This window comes from Venustampulla echinocandica (genome assembly GCF_003357145.1).
Source record: "Venustampulla echinocandica strain BP 5553 chromosome Unknown scaffold_7, whole genome shotgun sequence".
NCBI lineage: Eukaryota > Fungi > Ascomycota > Leotiomycetes > Helotiales > Pleuroascaceae > Venustampulla > Venustampulla echinocandica.
The window spans coordinates 490,388-514,187 of NW_022474212.1; the positions used below are offsets into that span (position 1 = coordinate 490,388).

The 23,800-nt window shown below is 49.4% G+C and overlaps 4 protein-coding genes across 4 annotated transcripts; 3 read left to right on the plus strand and 1 right to left on the minus strand.

Annotated features, from left to right (window-relative positions):
- Positions 1–133: 133 nt before the first annotated feature.
- On the minus strand, positions 134–2,849 carry BP5553_08096 (uncharacterized protein; the record flags this gene model as incomplete). Its single annotated transcript, XM_032016719.1, has 5 exons — positions 134–747; positions 802–1,786; positions 1,834–2,504; positions 2,557–2,652; positions 2,726–2,849. The coding sequence occupies 5 exons, from the start codon at positions 2,847–2,849 to the stop codon at positions 134–136; spliced, it is 2,490 nt and encodes an 829-aa protein (XP_031867010.1).
- A 3,639-nt stretch (positions 2,850–6,488) lies between these two features.
- BP5553_08097 (uncharacterized protein) lies at positions 6,489–9,745 on the plus strand (the record flags this gene model as incomplete). Its single annotated transcript, XM_032016720.1, has 10 exons — positions 6,489–6,823; positions 6,874–6,903; positions 6,955–6,985; positions 7,036–7,094; positions 7,171–7,204; positions 7,256–7,293; positions 7,443–7,553; positions 7,600–7,726; positions 8,007–8,190; positions 8,238–9,745. 10 exons carry the CDS (start codon positions 6,489–6,491, stop codon positions 9,743–9,745), a joined length of 2,457 nt encoding a protein of 818 aa, XP_031867011.1.
- A 4,457-nt stretch (positions 9,746–14,202) lies between these two features.
- BP5553_08098 (uncharacterized protein) lies at positions 14,203–15,876 on the plus strand (the record flags this gene model as incomplete). Its single annotated transcript, XM_032016721.1, has 6 exons — positions 14,203–14,225; positions 14,279–14,616; positions 14,678–14,925; positions 15,068–15,324; positions 15,424–15,628; positions 15,694–15,876. 6 exons carry the CDS (start codon positions 14,203–14,205, stop codon positions 15,874–15,876), a joined length of 1,254 nt encoding a protein of 417 aa, XP_031867012.1.
- A 1,689-nt stretch (positions 15,877–17,565) lies between these two features.
- BP5553_08099 (uncharacterized protein) lies at positions 17,566–19,239 on the plus strand (the record flags this gene model as incomplete). Its single annotated transcript, XM_032016722.1, has 2 exons — positions 17,566–17,680; positions 17,750–19,239. 2 exons carry the CDS (start codon positions 17,566–17,568, stop codon positions 19,237–19,239), a joined length of 1,605 nt encoding a protein of 534 aa, XP_031867013.1.
- Positions 19,240–23,800: the final 4,561 nt, after the last annotated feature.

The following is a 23,800-nucleotide window of genomic DNA, read 5'->3' on the forward strand; positions in this document are numbered from 1 at the left end:
AGAAACGCTATATATATGCGTGCTCCATGAAAACCCCTTACTAGGGTTACCGGACGCCAAAACCACCCAAAATCCAAGCTAATCATCACAGTCATATACACATTATACACCCAAATTTTGATGCCTACAGCGTTCAATTTCCTGGTCCATCAGAATCATCCAACTTCTCCGAAAAATTACTCTTCCTATTCTGGTTTTGAATTTGGTGAGTTGTTTGCGTGGTTTGGGGAGCCCTCCCTGCTGATCCAGTGGCACCTGCTCCAATATAATCTCCTGACTCATGGGTCACCTGTGGCGGCGTAAGTGGACTTACGACGGACAAGGGCGCCGGTGTTGGGTCTTCTTCACTCGTTACTGTCACTGTTGGTGGTTCAGTTGGAGCGGGAGCTGCCGATTCAGGTAATTGTGGGGGCGCAGCATATGCACCATCAGTACTGACGCTCGTTTCCGAAATTCCCCTCAGATGTCCACGGTCAGTTTCGCTAAAATCGGAGAGATCGCTCGCTATGCGAGATCTAGTTCCAACTTGCCCAAGGGAGGGGGAATCTGCGCGAGGTGTGGCTACAGGGGAGATGCCGGGGCGGCCGGAGCCGTTGGAGTTGCGGGATACGGAGCTTGTTTGCGAGACGTGGGAGCCTGTTGAAGGAGAGTGGGCGAGGCCGTTGGGGTGGCGACCGCTGGCTGCTGCCTTCCCAGTCGCCATTGGGACAAAGCCTGTGCCGTGAAGTTCAGTGGGTCGGGAGGTATCTGGTATATAAATTAGCTTTCGTATACTTGTTATATAAGAAAGGCTGAACCCACCCTCCATTTCTAAAACTGGAACGCCCGCCATTTCAGGAACATCAGGGACATATGGTACTTCATACTCTTCTGTACGAGGAGTCATGGGCGTTTCATCAGTTGTGACAGTTGGGGCTTTAGCATAGGTGGGGGTAGCGCGTAGCCAGTTTGTAACCCAGCGGCGATTATCCATCGTTCCTGGCTCGCTTTGTGTTGCTGTTCCGTTGAGTTTTAATAGCTTCCTCCGACGCCAAAGTAGAACTCCAAGGACCACAAGACTGAGGAAGATCAAGCCGAGGACGACTCCGAGAACTGGAGCTAGGTATGATGGTGTGCTAGATTTTGATACCGCTTCTGGGAGAAGAGTTGTTCGATTGTTGTTGGATGTTGGGCTAGCATGGTAGGGATACCAGGTAGTTATCTTGGACGTATTATATTTAGAGTCAAATAGTGCTTTCATTGAATTGTTAGTAAAGCCGGTGGGTGAAGGCGAAGTTTCAGTTGCATGGCCAGTCTCAGAGCCTCCGATCGTCTTGTAGATCACGGATGGAACTGTATAATTGCTCCATTTACTGGGATCGTAAGAGGTCATCCACTCAGCACTGCTGAGGTTGAAGATTTGGATGAAGCCTCCATCGAGGCAGTTTAACGATAATCCAGGTGATGAAGTATAGCCACCCACCACTATCATCTGATCGGGGTAAGGCTTCGTACATCGGTGTCCAGCACGGCCGTGGGCAGCCGTTCCTGATTTGACTTTCATCCACACGAAGGATGGAATGGATAGGACCCAGACGTCATCGGAAAAATCGCCCTTTGGGTTAAGTCCGTCGAACCCTCCATACCAGTAGATATTGTGGCTGGAATAGTCTTGAGCAGATGCCAGCACGGTACAACCCTGGGTCAGTTGGCCGGGAGGGGAACCGGTAGTGGCCTGCTCGTACCAGACCCCCTTAGCGACATCATATACAGCTACAGTGGACATGAAGGTGGGGCTTTGTTTTTTCTAAAACGGGCGTCAGTTATGATAACGAAGTTGGAGATTTGACGTACACTTTCTGCGGTGGCAGAGGCGTTGACTTTCTGGCTTGAGTTGGCGTAGGAGGGAAATATCACTCCACCGATTGCCACAAGAACTCCCCTTTCAGAAATTGGAACCCAGACCAACTCGGCACCGGCACGTCCAGGAACCTCGGGGGGCAGAGTACGATTGGTCCAAGCCTCCTTCTGCTGCACACTCATATCCAATTCTACCATATTCAAGGATTGCGTATCAGCCCTTATGGAAGCATTTGAGTTAGGAGGTTGGTAATATATCGGACCAGAACTCGCAGCTCGCAAACCCCCAAAGTAGAAGCCGAGGTTTTCTGAAGGAACACTGACAGCCGCGCCGTTTGAGACATATCTGGTCAAACCGTCGGGTAGATACTTAATAGTATATCCACTGGCAAACTGCCTTGATGGATCCGAGGAATATGCCTCGTATGCTGTAACAACATCCTTCCCTGGCGATCTAAATGCATCCGTAGTTGCGAGAAGACCTCCGTATGTGAACCACTCGTAGTCATTGGCAAACATGCCCCCATCATAATATTGTGGGCCAATATTGTTCGAGTTCCCCCCGCCAGCGGCTTTTGATATCGTGGTAAATATACTAGTGAGGTTTTGGGAAGTATTGAATGGGGTGCTAAAGTTCAGAAGATAGACCAGACCCAGCGGATTGCCTTGGAAATGTGAGAATTGTCTTCAAGGCAGAAAATTTACTTCAATTCTTACCGTCAGCTATCGGGCTACCAAGGCTGCCATCAGCCATCCCTGGCTGCCACCAAAGGTAACCGCCATCGATATATAGGGTATCGCGAATCACAGCAGCTAGTTATAATGTTAATATTGCTTGCTCGGCTGCTGGGTGGCGCTTCTTGAAACGCATTATGAAAAGGCATACCTCGAGGCGAATCCCACTGGCACATGGTTGTATTGACCTGGCCATCCGTCCACCCAGCCGCCTGTGCGACGACCAGTCGCACGAACAGCGACGCGGCTACAAGAAAAGACGCTGCCCGAATCATGATGGGATGAAAAAGAGTAAAGGAACTCTTTGGACATGGGCGATGAAGGTTGAATTCTTTGGAGGCTTGATGCAAGATGCAAAACCACAGCCCTGGTAGTCACCCTCGACGACGATCACTGGTCAAGAACCACCCAGTCAGAATAGGAGTCGGAAATCGCCACTTGCCCTCAACGAGGGTAGTTTTCTGTGTGCGTTTGCATTTCTTTGTTTGCTCGCTTTGTTGTGCTTATGGCCGAGTGAGGAGTGGACTGTACGAGCGATTGGCATAATAATTCTGACTGTGTCCCCGGACGGAATGCCACCTTCCTTTTGGTGAGTAGTGGAGGGGTATGGGGAGGTGTGGGGTGGTAATAGTGGTAATAGTGGTGGTATTGGTAGAGTAGTGGCGTCCTGGGTGGTGCTGGAGCGGGTGGGTTGGGTACGAGTACTATCTCAGGCGGTCACCTAGAAACATGCAGTAGTTCCAGCGCTTCGTACCTGGGCACTGGGTACTCGTACCTACTGTAGGGCACAGCACGGAAGCACTCATCTTTGGACGCTGAGGAGGCTGGGACGGCCAGGGATCGACAGCAATTGATCCATGATGGGTGTGATGCATCAGTGCTCACTCAGCCCTGGCGACTGGAGCGAATACGTGCCCCCCATCCGTTAGGGCCGTTCAGGCTCTTCGTTCAGCGGCGCAGCGCCCTTGGTAGATCAGATTCGGTGGGTTCAGCCTTGTGGTGTTGACCGCCAAGTCTAGTACGAACCCCCCGAATGTCGAATAATTCCTCAACGACGGCGTCGGGTCCGTAAACATGAACATGTGAATACGAAGCTGCTGCCGAACTGTAGAAAAGGTGCTCATCCAGTGAGAAGCGCCATTTCATCCAAACGCCTTGCTATTGAGCCAAATTCGCAGCGCAGAAAACGATTTGCGGCAGAACCAACAACCACCAACAGTACCTCCACAGCCGACTGGACACCAATGACAGCCTAGATATCGAGATGGCCAGATGGTGTGCAATGTACTGTATGTAGTCGCATTGTGAGGTTCGTCGAGCCTTGCAAGACCAAGAATATTGATTGCGGCGTAAAAGTTCCCTTGAACAGGTACTGTCCTTCAAGCGCCCACTACTTTGTCGGATAAAGTCGTCAACCCCAGCCACCCGCTGTCATTTCTGCTACTTATATTTGACCGTGGTACGAAAGTATTGCTCCCGAGGATCCCCAAAGTACGTAGCAGTGGCTGCCCAGTCCAGCGGCCATCGGATGACAGGGTCTGCGACCCGTTACTGAGATCTATTTGTCAATTTCATCCGCTGTTGCAGCTATTTCAGCTCACGTGCTGGCCGGCGTTGGCGCTTCATCGGGACAAGAGGGCGCAGAGCTTGGAGAATCGAGGGAAAGTGTCGGCGAGACCGGCGATATTATTATCGCAGTGCAAGCAGAGCACTCGCTCGCCAACGGCCGGGAGGAAGCAAAGTGCGAGAGTCTCCTCCAGGCTCGATAGTGGACGATGAGCGACAAGTGTCGGGCGACGATCGCTCAGCCCAGGATGGCGGTCGCCGACACATTGCATGCGGGGGGTTGCTGGGACTCTTGACTCTTGACTCTCGACTCTCGAGGCTGGGGAGGCTGATATGTCCCACCTGCTATTATCTACCTGGTCTCCGGGTATCGTGAAGTCTGAATCTCAAGTCTCAGCCACCCGGGAGGCTCCAGTAAATACAAACGGTCCCGGAGACTTGTACGAGGCGTCTGTGTTCCGTATGGAGAGAGCATACTCCATAGACAGACAGGCTCGGCAGGTACTGCACTTTGGTGGGATTTCTGGTAAACTGGGTGGTGGTATGTATGTACTGTACCAAGATGTTCTCTATTGGTGTTGGTGTTGTCCAAGACCAAGTGGCGTGGAGTTAGTTGCTCTACTTTGCCCTTGCACTTGCACTGGCGCCAGTTCAGTTGCACTACTGCGGGCGCCATGCTACTGTGCTTCGTGTTCCAAATCATACGTTGTACCTCCGTCCGCCATTACTCCCTCGCCATATTCTATCATCTATCATCTTGGTACTATTCTTGGCTGTCTTCGCTGGCTCTCCCGCAGATGTTGCCAGGTTCCGACCTGGGTATTGGGCGCTTTCGTCCCTCTTCACGCCTCAACGAACACCACAACGCGCTATGCCCGCGTAAGTATACCAATCACATCACATCACACCACATTACGAGGAAAATGAGGATGAAGAAGAAGAAAAAAGGGCATGAATGCCCCGCCGCAATATAGCTCTTGCCCCTGTCCTGTCAATATGGGCTCTTTTGAATTCCAAAAGACTGAGGAATCGAGGGATAATTCGGAGCAATTCTTATTGTCCCCTCGGTTGGGTTTACGGAGGATATAGCCCCCAAGACACCAAAACACCGAGGCAATCAAGGGTCCCCGGAACCAGCAGCACACAATACAGTATCTTATCTTTATCTTTATTGGCGGGGAAACAGCTCAATCGCGCAATCTGTTAGTCCCTCTATCGAGGGCCTCCCGCCGCCACGGCCCGGCGATGTCGGTGGAGAGAGAACAAAGCGTCGAAGCACAACAAAGAACGACTTTGCTCTCCATCCGGCCCAGCAGCCTCGGGCTTGATCACATTATGCCTCCCGCATTTCCCCCTCTTGCTTCGTGCTTCAATGGCAGCCACACATGCCAGGTCCCTTGCAACATACCTGTGCCCAAACCTTGCTTTGTTCTGCTCAACACTTCTTCGTGGCCCTCAAGGCTGGAACCGGAGCTGAGGCATCGCCGTCATGATAGAGCAAATCACACACACAGGCTGCTCCCCACCATCCACGCCACTTGACTATTCGCCGTTCGGTGTCAGCGCCATCATGATTGTTTTCGTAAGTCCATTGTGTGCGTTGGCCGGCGTCGATCAGTGATCACGGCTATGAGGCTCCCTCAGACTGGTGAGAAAAAAAGACGTTGTCGGGCGTGGATCCCATCAGCAGTTACGAGGTACTAGGTGGACTAGGCTGCCTCCGGAGTCGAGTCTGTGACTACTCTATCAACAGCTACAGGCTACCTACCCTGGAACTCTCGGCGCGCCCCAGTGTAGATCGACCCTCGCTGTCACTGGCTGAGGCACGAGTCGGCCGTTCAACAAGGTAATGTATTTGGCCCATCCCTACCAAAAACCCCGCTGCTTTCGCTCCAGGGGCGAGGGTCCCATAGCTGTTTCCTTCTTTCAGATGTCCACGCAAGTCATAATATAACGAGGAAGCAATGCCGGCTGGAAAACCACCCCGAGACTCCCCTGCCCTTATTGTTCAATCTTTCCTTGCAACTCTGCACGTTTTTTCGGCTCGGTTGATACCTTGGGAAAACATCTCCCCGGACCTGTCGAATTCGACTTAGTTGTTGCCCACCCTGGAGCTCGTGTGGAGCTCGGTGCACCTCATTCAGCCTTGGAACGACAGGCTCGCCATATGTAGGAAGGCTCACCCATCTGCTATACCTGCAGGTCGATCGTCGTTCCTGTCGAAGAAGCGCATACCCAACTTTTCCCACCCTCGCTCGCGGATTACAGCTAGCTTGCTGTCTCCAATACGATCGTTTTCAGTGTATTTTTGCAGATAGACCGCGATGGTTTTAAATTGGAGGATATGCATGGCGGCAGGCCTTCTCGCTGCTGTTGCGAATGGCCAATTCACAAACGAATCATCGGCTGATGCTGCGAGTTCGAGCGCAGTCGTGGAGGCAAACATTTTGGTAGCAGGGACTTATCCCGAGTCCACACCTTGCGTGGGTCGAGTTACAACAGTAACGAAAACACACACAGAGACATGTACTGAGACCGTCACAAAAACAAAAACAACAACAAAAGATTGCCAGCCCGGACATGGCGGTGGATATCCAACGGATTGCCAGTCATCAACCGTCATTTCCTACGTAACAAAGCCAGCAACCACGGTCACTGCAACGATAACCATACCAGGGTCAGAGTAAGTTAGAATCCCCTTAGAATTGGTGCAATATGCTAAAACATGCCCAGCGTCACAAAGACAGCCACAACCACAGTCGCGTAGGCTCTTGTACCCCCGCACCACAAAAGAGAGAAACTGATCATCTATAGTGTTCCAACAACAATCGAAGAAGTCTCGACGGTAAGGTTGATTCAAGATTGGATAAAGGAATTTATTGATGGATAATACAGATTATCTCGGTATCCGAGTCGGACAAAACCCTTACGAAGACGCAGACGGAAGTTGACACGTGAGTTGGACCATTCTATTTTCGAATTGCAGCGTATTGGAATATGGGGATGTATTTGGCTAATATTCTCCTCCAGGACGACCACAACTAGCACTACTATAGTTACAACGGTATATTGAGCATAACCCTAATTTTGGAATACACTACTAACAGGTATACAGTCATACCCCTACACTGTGACAGCAACAAACTCCTATGGGTAGGTTTTGATCCTGTACGTTTTCATGCCCGGGAACTAATTCTACTAGCTACACTGTTACGGATACCAAGTGGAGGACGACAACTTATACGAAAACCGCAAGTCTACCCAATCCGCCCTGCATGGTGTAAAGGCTAACATAACCTTAGACTGTTGTTCCCACAACCGTTCGAACAACAATCCCAACAACAGTGCGAGAAACCCTTCCACCATGCGACTGCTACTGGCATACAACCACAACTACAAAGGTGGTTACAACAGTAAGCAAACATCCAATATAATTTCTAGAATTGGTACTGAGTCTAGCAAGTCTTTCCCGTATAATGTTACGATCACCGATTCTTATGGATATCCGGTGACTACCACGAAGTGGAGTACTACGACAAAGACGAAGACAGATGTCTCGACATACTCTGTCACCAAGACCAAAACAGTAAGCAATTCACATCCAATATATGAGTTCCATTGCGAGTTGCATGGTTTATTCTCCTATCCCGGAGATTGCTATATCTCCCGAGCATCCCGAATATATATGCCGGTTGAGTTAGTTTGCGAGTTGGAATGCAACATAAACCGTGGGAAACGACACCTCTTCTAAATTTAGCTTTCAAATTTTTCTTAGACCCATCGGAATCTTATAAACCCTAGTGCTTTGTTGGCAAACTCTCGAGTTGGAATTTATATAAGATACTTAATTCTAACATTTCGGCTAGGTCCCGACGACGGTCCCAACGACTGTAGTTTCGACATATTCTACGACACTTGTTGTAACTACGTCTTACCCCGTCACAGTTACAACAACTCGTATTAGTGATCACCTGACAACGAAGACTATCTACTCTTATAGGACCTACACTACTGTGTTGACTGTTTTAAAAACCAAAACAAAGCTCCTGAGTAAGTTTCATGCGTTTTTCGGTCAATCTGCGCTAATAGTATCGAAGCAACAACAAAAACCCGTGTTGTAACGAAAACCTTACCAGGTACAACAATTACCACGTCCATTTCCGGGTCATTGACCACCATTACTCAGCCAGCGTCGACAATAACCTCCACGGAGACTGACATAATTACAACTACTGAGCCAGGCACCACTGTTGTAGGACCCGGTACAACAGTAGTTGGCCCGGGCGTAACAGTGACTGCTCCGGGGGCAACGGTAACTGCGCCTGGTTCGACGGTGGTTATTCCTGCTTCTACAATTACTTCTACTTTCACCACGACCCTCCCTGGAAGCGTTACGACGATAACTCAAGCTGGCACAACTGTCATATCCACAGCTCCTGGAGTTACAAGTATCGTAACCACGACAGTTACGCTCCCAGCCCAAACAGTTACCATTCCTGGCAGTGTCACCACTGTCACGGACCATGTCGTTTGCCCGAGGCCTACGAATTCGGGTCCAGTGACACCACAAGATACCGGACCCGACGCCCTCTGGGGATGCTCACCAGGATTTGTTTGCAACCCGCCTAAACCGGATCATTGTACGGTATGGGCTGACCCTCCCGACAAAAACTATCTCTGCGATGCCAAGTTCTGCGTACCAAGCCCAGACTTTTCCCCTGTTACCTGGCCAGCTGGGAAAACTTCCTACTTCCCTCCAACCGATGGATACTTCAATCTGAATCCCAACGCTTTTGGACTTGGTTATGGCATTTTCTTCAATGACAGCCCTAAAGAATGGACCTCGCAAGCGGGCCTTTCGCATTACCCACCGGCTGCAACCCCGCTTCCCGCAAAGAAACGCGAAGTCCGCGTCCACGCAGCCAAGTTATCAAAATTATCAAAACGTGATGCCACAGTCTACCCCGCAGTCTGCTATGCTCAATGCAATAACTGCTGGATCGAAGCCCAAAGAGTTGGCAAACAGCCCGCCCTTTGTGAGAGTAATTCCGCATTCAAATTAGGTTATGAATCCTGCCAAGAATGTGCCGTCGCCAACGGAGATGATACGAAGCAGTCGCTTCAAGCTTACGTGGCTCCTCAATTCGCGCAATTTATCGACTTCTGCTCTGCTCGACCGGCGCAATCCGCGGTGCTCCCTGAAAGCACCAGTACTGCCGTTGTTGTTCCTGTTCCGGTAACACAGAGTGTCGTTGTTGCTACTACAACCGCTCCTACGCCTACGCAGAGTGTCGAGGTTACGAGTCAAGTTGAAGCCAACACTGATACGGAGCCTGTGGCTATACCTCCACTCTCTACCCCTCCAGCTACTAATCCGACCCTCTCTCCTTCCATCCAGACGCCATCTCCTTCCATCCAGGCGCCGTCTCCTTCCAGCCAGATCACTGTGGAGACACCACCAGCCAACAAAACTACTACTGGCACAGCATCAACAACAACTCCACCCCTCCAAGTCACAGGCGCCGCTCCACACTTCACCCCATCGTCCTCATTCACCCTACTCACCTCCATCTTCATCATTTCCGCTCTAGTCTTCTTCCTATAACGTTGATTGGAATCACTCTTACCAGCCCCTCCCGTCTTCCGATTTCAAACTTTTAGAATTTCTCGATACATATTTTTGTTCACTGTATCATGATTTTATTTGGGGTTTTGGTTTTGGTTTGGATAAAAGATACATCATGATACCCACAATCCTTCACATACAGACGGCCGACAGCGTATGCATATTTGACGAAACACGACACTCCTTTTACGGCCGAACCTCTCCACGAAAACATGGAAAGGAAGATACCCATACACTCTTTTACGGCCTTACTGCATACACACTGATATGAAAAAGATACCCACACACTCATTTAATTAATTTACGGCGTTAATATACTTGGACGATGGAAGGATATGCAATTGAGATTGCAATGGAACCGGGATATATTTGCATGGATGGGATTCAAATGGAATCCGACATAGATGGATGGGATTCAAATGGAATCCGACATAGATGGATGGGAATTAATGGTAAAAACAGCTATTTTTGGCTTGCAAGTGGAGGAAGATGAAGTGGAAGAGAATGAGGATAGTGTTTGGTTAATGTCTGTATTCGATTCTGCCTTTGGCATGGCTAGATTATTGGAGGGACGTCGAGAATCGGGGTTAACAAATCCCTGGGATGTTGTTCGAGGAACGTGAAGGAAGCGTGGTTTGAGGACGAAGGACCTGAGATGATTGGATAGGGTATGTACAGAGGCTCGGAAGTGATCGTCGGAGATAATATTAAGTTCTTGCAAAAGAGATATTTAAGACCCTGCAATTGTTCCATGGTGATATCTCTACATATACAAGTAGTGGGTATGTGTGTTCGATGAACCTCCACACTTCTATTGGCTTATTCTCAGGGTATGCGGGGCGCTTTACTCGGCGCCATACTAGCCTCTCATCTCGCTGACCAATGCCGAGAGGCTTCTTCCCACATCACACATGACACAAAATACCAACTCGGGGCATTATTTGAAAAAGAAGGGTCCAGACCTGATTGCTATCACTACATAATAGGTTCTCCATATGCCGGAATACTCTACAATACCACCACCCGCCCGCCCTTACTCCCATCCTCAACAAGCACTCTCCGTCAGCCTCCCGCAAATGTATATACCACAGTTGACCCCATTAAATATATCCAAACACCAATAGCAAATATAACTCCCACACTCCTCATATCCGACACATCCACTTCTTCTTCTTCGTCTTCTCCTTCTTCTTCCTGGTCACCACTAGACATCCATTCTCCCGCTTGCATTTATCGAAGTCGTTGATATCGACGAAGGGTATGTGTTAATGGTATTCGAAACCCACACCCCCGTAGGGACATGCACCGGCTTGGCCCAAGTTCTGCATATTGTGGTTAGATATATTGTGTAGATAAATAGTAAGTAGGGATTGGGGCGTTACTAAAGGCCAGTAAAGAGTGTGGAATGACATACCGTTAACAACTGTGGGTAGGCAGTTGCCCGCTAGAGTTAGCTTTTTGTTGTTTAGCCGTCTGTTCATCACCAGGTCGGCGAGTTTCCCCAGTCCTCCCTCTTGTTATTGTGTGGTTCATTCTGCGTGTGAAGAGGGAGCACCCCCCCGTCACCTGGCTGAACAGATATGTTCGGAGCCAAGCAACAGGAGGGCAAACTGGGGAAGCCCACTCCTCATCGTACCTAATCCACCTCTAGAGACATATCGTACTTAGCTAGCGGATAACGAAGGTCTGTGGATTACTTACTTTGGGTGGAACGTAACGCAAATTTCGTTTTGGATCCTGTTTGCCGGAACAGTAAAGCGTGCTGTGTCTAAATAGGGGGCGGGCTTCACTAGTCCCTCCTCTTATTGTATCTGGTAAAGAGGAGGAACCCCCCCCCCCGTCACCTGGTTGAACAGACATGTTCGGAGCCAAGCAACAGGAGGGCCAACTAGGGAATCCCACTCCTCATCCTACTCAATCCAGCTTTAGAGACATATCGTACTTAGCTAGTGGGTATAACAAAGGTATGGGGATGACTTACCTTGGGTGGGATGTAGATCCCGTCCAAGGGACTGTTTGCCGGAGCAGTAAACGGTATAATCTTCAGATGGGGGCGGGCTTCCCCAGTCCCTGTTCTGGTTGTATCTAGTAAAGAGGGGAGACCCTCCCGTTTGGTGGCTGCGCCGACACGGTTGCAGCCAAGAAACAGAAGGGTTGTCTGGGCAAGCCCGCTCCGGATCCCAATCAATTCACCCCTACAGGCACATCGTACTTAGCTAGTGTATAGATCTAAGTTGGATAAATGACTTACACTTGGTGGAAGTATATTCCATCCAAAGGACTGTTTGCCGGAACAGTAAAGTGTATAATATTCAGATGGGGCGGGCTTCCCCAGTCCCCCCTTCTGGTGTAACGAGCAAAGAGGGGAGACCCCCCCGTTACTTGGTTGCGCCGACTGTTTTGCAACCAAGCAACAGGGGAGTTGACTGGGGAAGCCCGCTCAAGCTTCCGGTCGATCCAACTCTAGAGGTGTCTCGTGGTTAGATAACGGACAGGCCAAAGGCGCTTGGACGACTTACCCTGAGTGGAGGTTGGATTGAATTTGAGTCCATGTTTGCCGGGATAGGAAAGGTGTGTGATGTTGAAATATGGGCGGGCATCTAATCCTATTATTTTTGAATGGCCACTTGATGAAGATGACAGGATGGAGATGAGGATGGAGTTGAGGATAGAGTTGAGGATGGAGTTGAGGATGGAGTTGAGGTTAAGATGAGGATGAGGATGAGGATTAGGATGAAGAAAGAGGGCAGAAGGAAATGGGAAAGAGAAAATAATTGATTGTGCGTGTAGGCAGGGTGGTGGAGATGGATGCTGCGCCTACGGGCGTACGAGCCTACCGCCGTACAGGCGTACCGGCGAGTTGGCAGATGGACGGAAGGGTGTATATGCAGCTAGCAAGGTCACCTGTCCGTATGCTTGAAGCTTTTGTTACTATTTGGTGTCTTGCCGCCGAGTACTACTGTGTTTTCTTATGGACAATTCTGCAACCTGCTCCAGAGCCACAAATTCAGAGCATTCAGATCAAGAAGTGAGAGATTCAACCTCTGTCAGAAACTACTCTTAAACCGTAGCGATCAGCACTCTGATTATACGTGTTGTATGATACAGAGGGCTCGTTGGGTGGAGAGAACACGTCGCCACAGTTGCCAAGACAAGGAGGAAGTCAGCTCCATCGCAAATAGACCCAACAATGGGGGAATTTATAAGGTCAAAGCACTATACTCGGACCACGGTTACACTTGCATCATCGCCAGCCATCCTCTACTCGATGTAAGTCTGTAGGAGTCGTGCCCTGAAGAGCCAAGGTATCCTACACTTGAAAGGGCGGTTCAAAGATCTCGGAGTATGCAAGGGAAATACATGTTAACTAGAGATAGCAAAGAAAGCGCAGAATATCCCCCCTGTTGCGCATGGCTTCGTTGTCGATTCTCCTTCGAATAACTCAACAAGTTCCACGTCCTAAGCTGGTATTTGAAATCAAGACGGCATTTCTCAAAGACGGCACAAAACGTTCGACACTCTGGCCGTGTGTTTCTAACGGCTATCCCCAGCCCACTACTGCAGCTTGCATATGAGTTGGGCGTCCAGTGGATGGAACTCAAACGGTATCCAAAACGAAGATTCAAACATGCGAAATCAATATTTGCCAATATACCAGTCGTGACAGAACGTTATTCCAAAGAAAAAGATAAAGAAAGAAGAAGCAATTACCTATTAAGCTGCACTACAAGGAGCTATTACAAGACAAGCAGTTTGCCTTTTCAGATACAGAGGACACAACTTCGTGCTTCAACAAATTAGGAGCAGGCGGGCCAAACGCCGTCTTCAGCATTGTCTCGTTCTCACGTCTCTACTTCGTATACACCGGCTTACTCAATTCGCCCATAATCCCGCACTTCTCCCAATTGTAAATCTAATTAGGGGGTGAGCACTGAGCACTGAGCACTCGCGAGCGGTGGCATCTCCTTGCCTCGGAGTCCTCTCCTTTCTTTTTAAGGGGTTGGCCAAGGCGGCAGGAGATCACGTGTGCAGGGGTGAAGTTGCTACGAGTACCTACCTAAGGTACCTACCTATACCTGCCTAGGTAGGTAGGTAGGTGTATTTCACTAGAATACTACGGAGTCGGCGAAGCAGAAAAATGAAGGCGTGGTCTTGAAATAAATAAATGTAGGGCGGGTAGACCCGGCATAAGCTAGCCTGGCGAATTACGGTCCGCAATTGCAAGCAGCGCTAGTCCCTATTTGGGATGTATGCACGTGATATGGCCTATGATGATCCACTCGCTTATCCAGTGAGTTAGTGAAGTAGCTTACATAATCGCGTGTGAGTCTTATCTGTGCCAAATTTTTTTCCCAACGACATCATAGAAGTCTCGCCAAAACTCACCTGGTACTTGTTTTCCCTATTTATAATTGCAAATACCACGAATCATCACCATGTCTAAAGGTCGAGTTTGTCTGTAAGCGCAAGTGCTGATAATAAAGCAATTCGTCATGGCTAATCATTCCTCAGTGCCTACTCCGGAGGTCTCGACACATCTGTAATCTTAAAATGGCTGGTCCTCCAAGGATACACGGTCGTCTGCTACCTTGCCGACGTTGGCCAGGCGGACGCCGTGGATGCCGCTGCAATTGAGAAGAAGGCTCTGCTGCTAGGCGCCGAGCGCATGATCATTGCAGATCTCCAGAAGGTCTTTGTCGAGCAGGTCGTGTTTACAGCCATTCAGTGCAATGCTATCTTCGAAGATCGCTACCTCCTGGGCACCTCGCTAGCCCGCCCCGTGATCGCGAGAGGCCAAGTCCAGGTCGCCGAGCAGTACAACTGTCAATTCCTCTCGCACGGATGCACTGGTAATAGATACTTTTCTTAATAAATTTTTTTTTTTTAATTCTTTTATTAATAGTTTAAAAGGCAAGGGCAATGATCAAGTGCGCTTCGAACTCGCCTTCAAGGCTCTCAATCCCTCGATTCAAGTCATCGCTCCTTGGCGGCTACCGGAGTTTTGCAACCAGTTCCATGGCCGACAAGATCTCCTCAAGTTTGCTACTGAGAACAATATCCCTGTCGAGTCGTCACCAAAGGCTCCTTGGTCCATGGATGAAAATCTCGTGCACTGCTCATACGAAGCCGGTATCCTTGAAGACCCTGATCACACACCGGTAAGCGCGTTCGATCATTTCTTCATTTCGGGGTTGTCCCCGGCAATGTACTCTGAAGCGATGGCTCTCCCGGGCTTGAAAATTGGCGAGGAATTGCGGATGGTTCGAGCTAATATCATGGCATTTACTAACTGTCACTCAGCCCAAGGAGCTCTGGAAGATGACCCTCGATCCTCTCGACGCCCCTGATGCTCCCACCGAGTTTAATATCCACTTTGACAAGGGTATTCCAGTCAAGGTTGTTCTTGGTGGCCAGACGACCACCGACTCGGTTGAGCTGTTCAAGCTCCTTAACAAGATTGGTCACGATAATGGAGTGGGACGCATCGACATCGTGGAGACGCGACTAGTTGGCATCAAGTCACGAGGTTGCTACGACACGCCAGGGCTCACAATTGCGTAAGTAACTTATCCTCAGCTTCCCCCTTTCTAGACTTAGCTTCCCCTTCGTTGAGAGCTCCCGTATGATTGGACATATCCGCTAACTCTTGGCCGCAGCCGCCTAGCGCATCTTGATCTAGAGGGCCTTGTCATGGACGCTCAGGTCAGGGACCTTCGCGACCAATTTATCACGCGGGCTTGGTCACGCCAATTGTACAATGGAATGTACTTCAGCCCTGAGCGTGAGTTCGTGGAGAACAGTATCGTCTTCTCTCAACATAACGTCACCGGTGAAGTCAGGATGATGGCATACAAAGGCAGCGTAAGATAGCCTCCCAGCCTTTCTAACCATTGAATTAGGCTGTCGCTAACATTGATTCATCTTAGGTCTATGTGCTCGGCCGCTCAAGCGATGCTAGCAACCTCTACGACGAACAGGATGCCTCGATGGACTCGCTTGAAGGCTTTAGCCCTGCGGACTCTACTGGGTTTATTGAGATCAATGCTCTGCGACTAAAGAAATACGGCCTTCAGAAGCAAAAAGACGGAAAACCGCTTACTCAGACTTGAGCCTCGATGCCCAGTGCTATTCGTTGCTAGGTGTGTGTAAAGCTTCGACATATGCAAGGTTCTGTCTGCTCTGACCTAGAAGAAAACGCTTTGGTTTGAAAATTAACTCTGTGTTCCTGCTTGTCAGGGTCGTCTGAATTGTCTCTTAGCTTAATAAAAGTCGATACTGCTTGCTATGGTCTTAAATCAAAGAGAAAAAAATTTGCTATATATAGAAGAGCATCTGCTTGTTCTTAGGTGATTTCATTTCTCTTTAGAGGTCTAGCCCTCTCCTTCCTCAGGCTTTAAACTTCAAGGAAAGACGCCGCCTTGTCAGGAACTTCATTGACATAAATTCTCTATCAAGCTCCATAGCAACCACAGACCCACACAAGGGCCACGGCTGCTCAACTCTGGGCTTTCTCTGCTTCACAGTCGGCTCCCGGTGCCGCCTTGACATGATTATACCCAGTTGTCAGGAGATAATACTTCTGCTCCCTTTGCAAATGTCTTGTAGATATTGTGCAACATGGCGCGGCGAGTGCGTTCGCGGAGGTATGCCGAAGATTTTGGGTACTGTACTACAAACTTCTCCGGGGGCATGCTTGACAACTATAGATATAGAATTTCCGGTATACTTACCTTGAATGTGCTCCCAGACTTCTCTTGAAAGTAGGCGAGGTAGACGCCGTGCTCCAATCGATCGAAATCACATGCCGGGATCTTTGATATCGAATTGATGTTTGTTTTCATAGCCTTCCTGGGAGAGAAAGATTTCAAGCTGGAAGAAGGTCATGGCCTCCCTACTAGAATGGTTTTAAGAGTAAAGATTCTGGATCAAAGGCATCTGTACTTCATGTTCTTGAAAGATAAAAATCCAGACTCAGGATTCGCGGCTAGTTTATGATAGAGACTGGAGGCATAGGTTTTTGGCTTGTTCACGCCACGCTCCTGTAGAAGCGTTTCTACGGCATCCCATTGAAGGATACCGGCACTGTACACCTCGGATGCGTGATCTTTGAATACTCCCATGAAGATATTAACTTCAGCTGGGCTCTAATCCGTCCTCTCCAGTGAGTAGAACTTTACTACCTCCTTCGTACAGAGGTTACGGCATATCTGAGGGCCGAATTCACAGTCCAAACTCTCCACCAAAGTGGACAGAGTATCGCGGGCCCACCGTGCCAAGAAACACAACCTCGATAGCTTCCGCGAAGGTCAGAATGAACCGTATTTGATCCAAACTTCGAATACACTTTCTCAGCACAGAGAACAGGGAGAGCAGGGCGCAGGAAACATTCTCTATGTCGTCGTGCGCAAGTCACTGGCTCGCCCAAAAACCCGTCGATTTCTTGGAGGCGGGTTGGTTCTCTGGACTTTACTCTGGAACATTATCCTTACGCCACTTCTTCTAGACCCTCCCAGACTTTGCTTGTTGAATCTTCAAACAAATTGTTAAATAATAAAGATCTCGGTTTACCAGCGGTCGCAACGCAAGACTCTCTTTTGGATAAGCTTTGAGAACTAAGCGAAGGAGGTCGATTAGTCTGAGTCATGCTTGGCGTAGTTGGTGTAACTGCTACTCTATTTATATAGAAGTTACTCGCACCATTTCCTCGACAGGACATGACATTCACAATTCAACCCGCAGCGCACTTTTAACTTGTCGCTATTTTGGCGTCATCGACCTTATTCGCCTCTTCCTTCTCAATGCCCAGGAAACGATCAACAGCCCAGTATTCGTTTATAAAGCCACAAAGCACGCCTCATCCATCACTAGGCTCTGCCGCCACATCGACAGCAACACAATCCAGCTCGTCCAGCCGTATGTCTCAACCTAATGCTGTTTTCAGTGATTCCAAACTGGTGCTTATGTTAACCTCATAGTTTCCAGAAAACGCTGCGCCACTCACACCAAGTGTAAATGAACTGATCACCTCTTCTCGATCGACTCCAGTCTCCGTTTCGACACGGTCCCTACTCCCCACGACCCCTTCGTCCCAAACTCTACCTCCACAAATCCGACATCTCCTTTCTTTACCCGAGACGTCAGGTCCTCGAGCGAGGCATCGCACTGGATATGCTCCTGGCCGTGGAAACAACCGCGTTGCGGGGCCTGCACCGCCCCGTAGTTGGCTCGAACGATCGCAATATGCTCTGAGTTCGTTGGTAAATCGGCCGTATCAACGACTGTACCCTGCCGGGTTGGACCACTTGCCTGGAGTACCAGTCGAGGATGGGAGTGCGAGTAAGAGCCTTCAGGCTATGTGCCTGAGAACTATGGCTCACCATTGGAACTTCATCCAGGAATACGAGAAAAACAACCTAGCGGATCTTCGCACTGGGTTGAGGATCCTGCTTCTGAGTATCATTGCTGTCCATGGTCCAGAAGAAGGTGTTGGCTTCGAAGGATTGAAGAACCTGCTGCTCATACCAACCGAGGCCCTAGATGAAGTCGCTGATTATGGGGAAAGAAATGAGGGCCTCTATCGCCTGGATCTTTCCGGCTCAGTCGGCCGTTCGATTTCATTGAAGCAGCTCATCCACCTTATGGAGAAGCCAGTTCAGCTGACCGAGGAAGTAATGTCCGAACTTTCGTGGGAGGAGAGCATCGCACTCCCTCTTAGCCCCACCATTCCTCATCTAACCCATCTCTCCCTCTCGCACCCACCAAAATCCATCTCTTGGCCAGCACTGCTTACACTGGCCAAACACATCCCAACTGTGACCCACCTCTCCCTCGCCTATTGGCCTGTTCCCTCCTTCACACCCAATGCCACAACTACTGTAGTATCCTCGAAATACACCAAAGACATCCAATATGGGGGTACTGACTACTACTCGCACACCCTCGACAACAACTTTCGCGAAGCAGCAAACGTGCTCCGCAAACTTGCAGGCCGGGTCCCCAGCTTGGAGTATCTTGACTTGAGCGGGTGCACCAGTTGGCTATATGCCCTACGCTGGAATGGCGAAGATGTAGGAGACCATGGTATTGAATGGGACAGTCAGTGGGTTCGCTTGAACACATTACGCATCTATTCCGGCGTGTTTATTGATGAGGAAAGCAAACTTGGCGACGTCATCGACTTCGTCAAGTGTGCTAAGCAGGTACTTGCCACCGAAGCCATGCTCGCTTGGTGGACAGGGAAGAGGGATGGTGTAAAGTTGAGAAAACAATGGGTATATGTTGAGAAGGATGATATCTCGCTCTATAATGGGCTCTGGACGGGTGATGGGCCAGAAGAGAGGGCCAAGAGGAGCGGGTTAGACGCGGTAAAGGCTGAAAGTGATGCGTTGGGGGAGGTGCACTGGAGGGTGCCGAGTGCTTACACCCATGTTGAGGATGTGAGAGCTGCGACTGGTGCTGCGGCTTGGGATTGACTCCGACGATACCATTGGGGTATAATGGTGTAAGGAGAACCTCGCCAGACTGCCAGTGCAATCCAGATCACGTCGCTTTGGCAGGTGTGAATCGAAGCTATGTCTGTGGCTCTGGCTATCAGACTCTTGTATAGCAATGACGGCTGCAAGTTTGACATTAGGCATATGTATGCCAACGTGGAATAAACCTATATTTATGTCGACCTTCTACTTTCCAAGAGGCCTCTAGAATAGGCACAGTGGATCATTATAATGCGTCCGTGAACATTCAAACCCAACTTCCTCTCGCGACGAGCGGCCCTTCTTCCCACCCCCTTTCAATCCTGAACTTAGATGTTCCTCCGCATGCCCTGCTTTCTTCCAATGTGCGGATATTAGCTATGAAGATAAGAGTATGTATGTCAGGTACAAAGCAGGTTTCTAACAGCGGTAAATATATGCCATGCTCTACCCATATAATCATATAATCCGCCTATAACTAGTGCCCAATTTATTCCCCTCCCCCACCCCTACTTGCCGTCTGGTCTTTCTAACAACCAACATAACAAAATTAATTTCTCTATAATCGAGTTCTCACGACGTTTTTTACCTCCTTCCTTTGACATTCCGTCTTTCATTCTACCTTCTAGGTAGAAAGACCCCTTGTCAAGGAGGCTAAAACAACAATCAAGATGTCGGGATGATATTTTCTTAGTGAGTCTTCTACGAATATAGCGAGAAAGATAAGTAAATAGGGCAATGGAAGGAGTTAAGTAGGTTAGTTCTATTCGTACAACTATACACGGACTTAGTAAACTGAATAAATCCCTTGCCGCCTCCTACATCAGCAAAGTATTTCACTCATTTTCTATCTACACGAAAAGGGAAATGAAAATGCCAGAAATCCTATTACTAGCAAGTAAATCCATCTATGATGGCTGCTAGACAGTTCGAGGGACTCAAGACTACTTTGGAGAACTGTACGTTAAACCAAGAGAAGTTATTTAAGAGCTAAACAATAGATACTGGTTATAGTAATATTTAGAAAAATGTAACATTTATATCATAGCTGCTTTTTACTGAAAATACCTGATGGGAGTCAAAAGGAGTAATCAATCAGCTGGTGAAAAGAGGGGGGCGGGAACAGTATTCTGCACATTAAAGTTTATTGACTGATTTAACTGCATTAATTTCCCCAAAAGGAAGTCACTCACGAAGGGTTATGGCACATTTACCTTTCACAGAAAGAGGGGAACCTCCATATAGAGTGCGAATGAGGTTTCTTGGCATGTGTCTTGCGGAGGGTAAAATTGCTAAGATCCTAGAGTTTGAATAACTACTGACTCGAATTGTGCTTTCCGCTCGGGAAGTGTATTATCCGGACGTGAGAAACAACAAAAATAAAGTTCATTCATAGCCTGGCTGGAGCCTATTCGAAATCCTTCCATCGAGGATCTAGCAACAGCACTTAGCTATTCTATGCAGGAACAAAGACCTTACTTCCCTGATCCTTGGTTCCCTTGGGGGGATCAACCCGTTTTTATGAATGTCCGGAGAGTCCGGAGATTACTTCATCATACTGATGGCATACGCATGGCTCGGTTTCCAAAGTCCCGAGAGGTGGCATAAATGCAGCAGCCACGGGAATCCAGGAATTCCCAAGTCAGATAACGATCGCCCTCCCTACCGAAGCAAAAGCGCCCCAAGGAAAACATTGCCGAATCTGGCAACAGATCAAAAGCAAGGATGTCTGATCTAGGAAGTTAAAATAATTTCGGATATAAGTGGATCCAGATGCAAAGAGGAGTATGAAGGCTATCTAAATCGAGCGAGCCACAGAAAATTGAAAAACTCTTGTCCAAGAACAGAATCGAGTCGGATGAACAATTGCTTGCATACGCGAGCCAAAATGGTGACGAGGCACATCTAGTCATCAATCTATACACAAGTGGCGTTAGCCATCTCGTATTGTTGTTGATAAGACGAGAATCGGGCAATGTAACGACCACCAGGCCGTCCCATGCTAGATCGAATTCTCCGACGATCCACAGTTCATTAGCCAAACGTTAAGCCCGCTCTTCGTGGGTGTAGGGACTGGGTGATTAACTTCCAGGCAACAACTGACAATTGCTAGGAATGAGGTTAGAAGGGTAGGAAGAACGGAAAAAATCCAGAAAATCGGGGCTGGGGGACCCGTAAGCACCAACTAGTATTTACTATTAAGGTGGCGACAAGGAAGTCGCTGTACGTTCGTTGACTACTATAAGTCTGAATCCATCATTTGCGTTACTCACTCATCAGACTTCAGCTTCCCCAGGGGTGGGAGCATTAGAGGTAAGTCTGGAGCTAGATCAAAGCTGATATGTAGATCTAGGGCTGTTGGCAGAATTCACTAGTCATCTAGGATGCTAGTGGCTTGTCATGGCACTGCCAGTAACTTTGGCTATGACCTGGGTAAATGCCGTTGCAGTTAACTATCACTAGGATTTCGAATCCTTAGGATCCGCAGTGGCTTGAGAGGACAAAGAAGGGACAGCTAGTGCCCGAGACGCTAAGGCGTGGCTGCAACACAACATGGCATTGCTCCGCCAGTAGCCAAAACGGCTCAATGGACCGAGCCTACTGCACCCACCTCGGGGAAGAACTGACCAGCATCTTGGAACCGGCGCCGTTTCCTTCCATCCGGATTTAACACGACAACAGAAGCAAATATACCCCCAATAACATGCAATTATACCATATCTCCTGTCATCTGGCAACTGGCAGGGCGCTTGAACTTCAAGCCCAAGTCCAGACTCGGTATGTGCGTCTGCCCAACACAATGACACCTCACTCTGCTTCTGTCTCCAAAGTCCTGCTCGGCGTGTTCACCTGACGCCTCGTAGTCCAGCCATTAAGGAGGGTGACAGGCGGGAAGCCACATTAGGGAGCAAGGCGCATATACCAATATCAGAAGAGAATGACGGCCGCGAAGCTACAGGGTATCGTCGACTCTTACGGAGGATATTGTGGGCGAACCAATATCAAGGGCCCCGCATATATAGTTCCGCGATTGCAGTTGTGTTTCGACGAGGCATGATTATGCAGGGCGAGGCAATCAAGCCAGCTATGTTGGATGGTTCGTCAGCGCGAAGTGCTAGGATGGGGGAGAAAGAGGAGATGGTTGGCGGTTGAAAAGAAACAATGTAGTGTAAGGCTATCTCTGCAGATAGCCGTGTGGTGCGCCGCAGCTTACGATGAACACAATGTATACAAACAGGTAAAATGGCCGGCTGGGAAGCAGATCTGTATCTCGCCATCGTACTTTTGCACGGTGTTTCGATTTAGACACCGGGGGTTCTCTCAAACTTAGTGATTTCACCCCTGGCGGGATTCCCGAGACAATGGGCACCGACGCCGGCAGAATAGGCAGCTTCCAGATCGGGGTTGGCATGAAGCTATTGACGTTGTACGACTGTGTACAATGCGGCCAAAATAGTTCGTGAGTTTGTAGAGAGGGGTTCGTCTGTGCCATCATGTCATGCTCGTCAGGTTGGCGAGGACTGCACATGGCGGCCTGAGGTTGCAGCAGTGGTTTGCAGGGCGCCAGGGCTCCAAGGCTTTCTCGACGCCAAAACACCAAGACTCCAAGACCTCCTCCACAACTCCACGGAAGCTCCACAAGCTCCCGACGACTTCCGCCGGCGAGGATGCGGCATGGCGCTGCTGATCCCGGAGGGGATGGCTCGAGCGTGCATGGCAACCTTGTGCCAACGTACGAGGAATGTTTGTACAGTCTGACAATGTCAGTCATTCAGTCCAGTCCTGTCCGGTCCTGTGTAGTGCGGTACGAAGTACTCGTACGGAGGGAGGTACGTAGGTATTCTTGGCCTGCTTCTGGAGGGTTGATAACCATGGGCAATGGCACTCGACCGCCCCTGCTGGCCTGACACCACCGCGACGATTCTCAGGCGTTCACCAACAGGAAACCACTATTACCGATGGAATGAGCAGGGAAATCAAGCGCCGTCAAGGGTCTGGTCTGCTCGTCGCCCATCTGAGACATCCGCATATTACGGACGCAGTCAGTCCAACAAGCGCCTGGCTGCCCTTGGCTGCACCGCCCCTGCCTCTCGCTCCGTCCCTGGCGGACTGGTCTCCGTTCTTTCTCGAAACCGCGGCGGACATTTTGCTCCAATCTCTGGCTTCGGGATATCCCCTTGGAGGCAGCGAGGCACCCAATGTGAGAAATCATGCTAGCATTGGCATAGCAGCTCTCGATTTTGTGCTGTGCTATGCACCGGAATGATCATGGCGCGGGAAGCCATTGACTCAGGGGGCTCGAGTTGACGGCTTATCATGGCTATGACAATGGGCTATGGCGTTGATGTTGGTATTGGCTTTTATCAAAGCAGAAACCGAACCCAGCGGCTTCCAAACAGTTTGACTATTCGTCGCCCAGAGGAGTCTGCCTACGCCCATATAAATGCCCACGTATATGCTCCCACCTCTAGAACTCCTAGACACGGTGCCGTAGTCAACTCTCGGGAACGCGTGCATGGCACCTGACGGGCCCGGGACGGGAATCATTGCTGCGGAATGC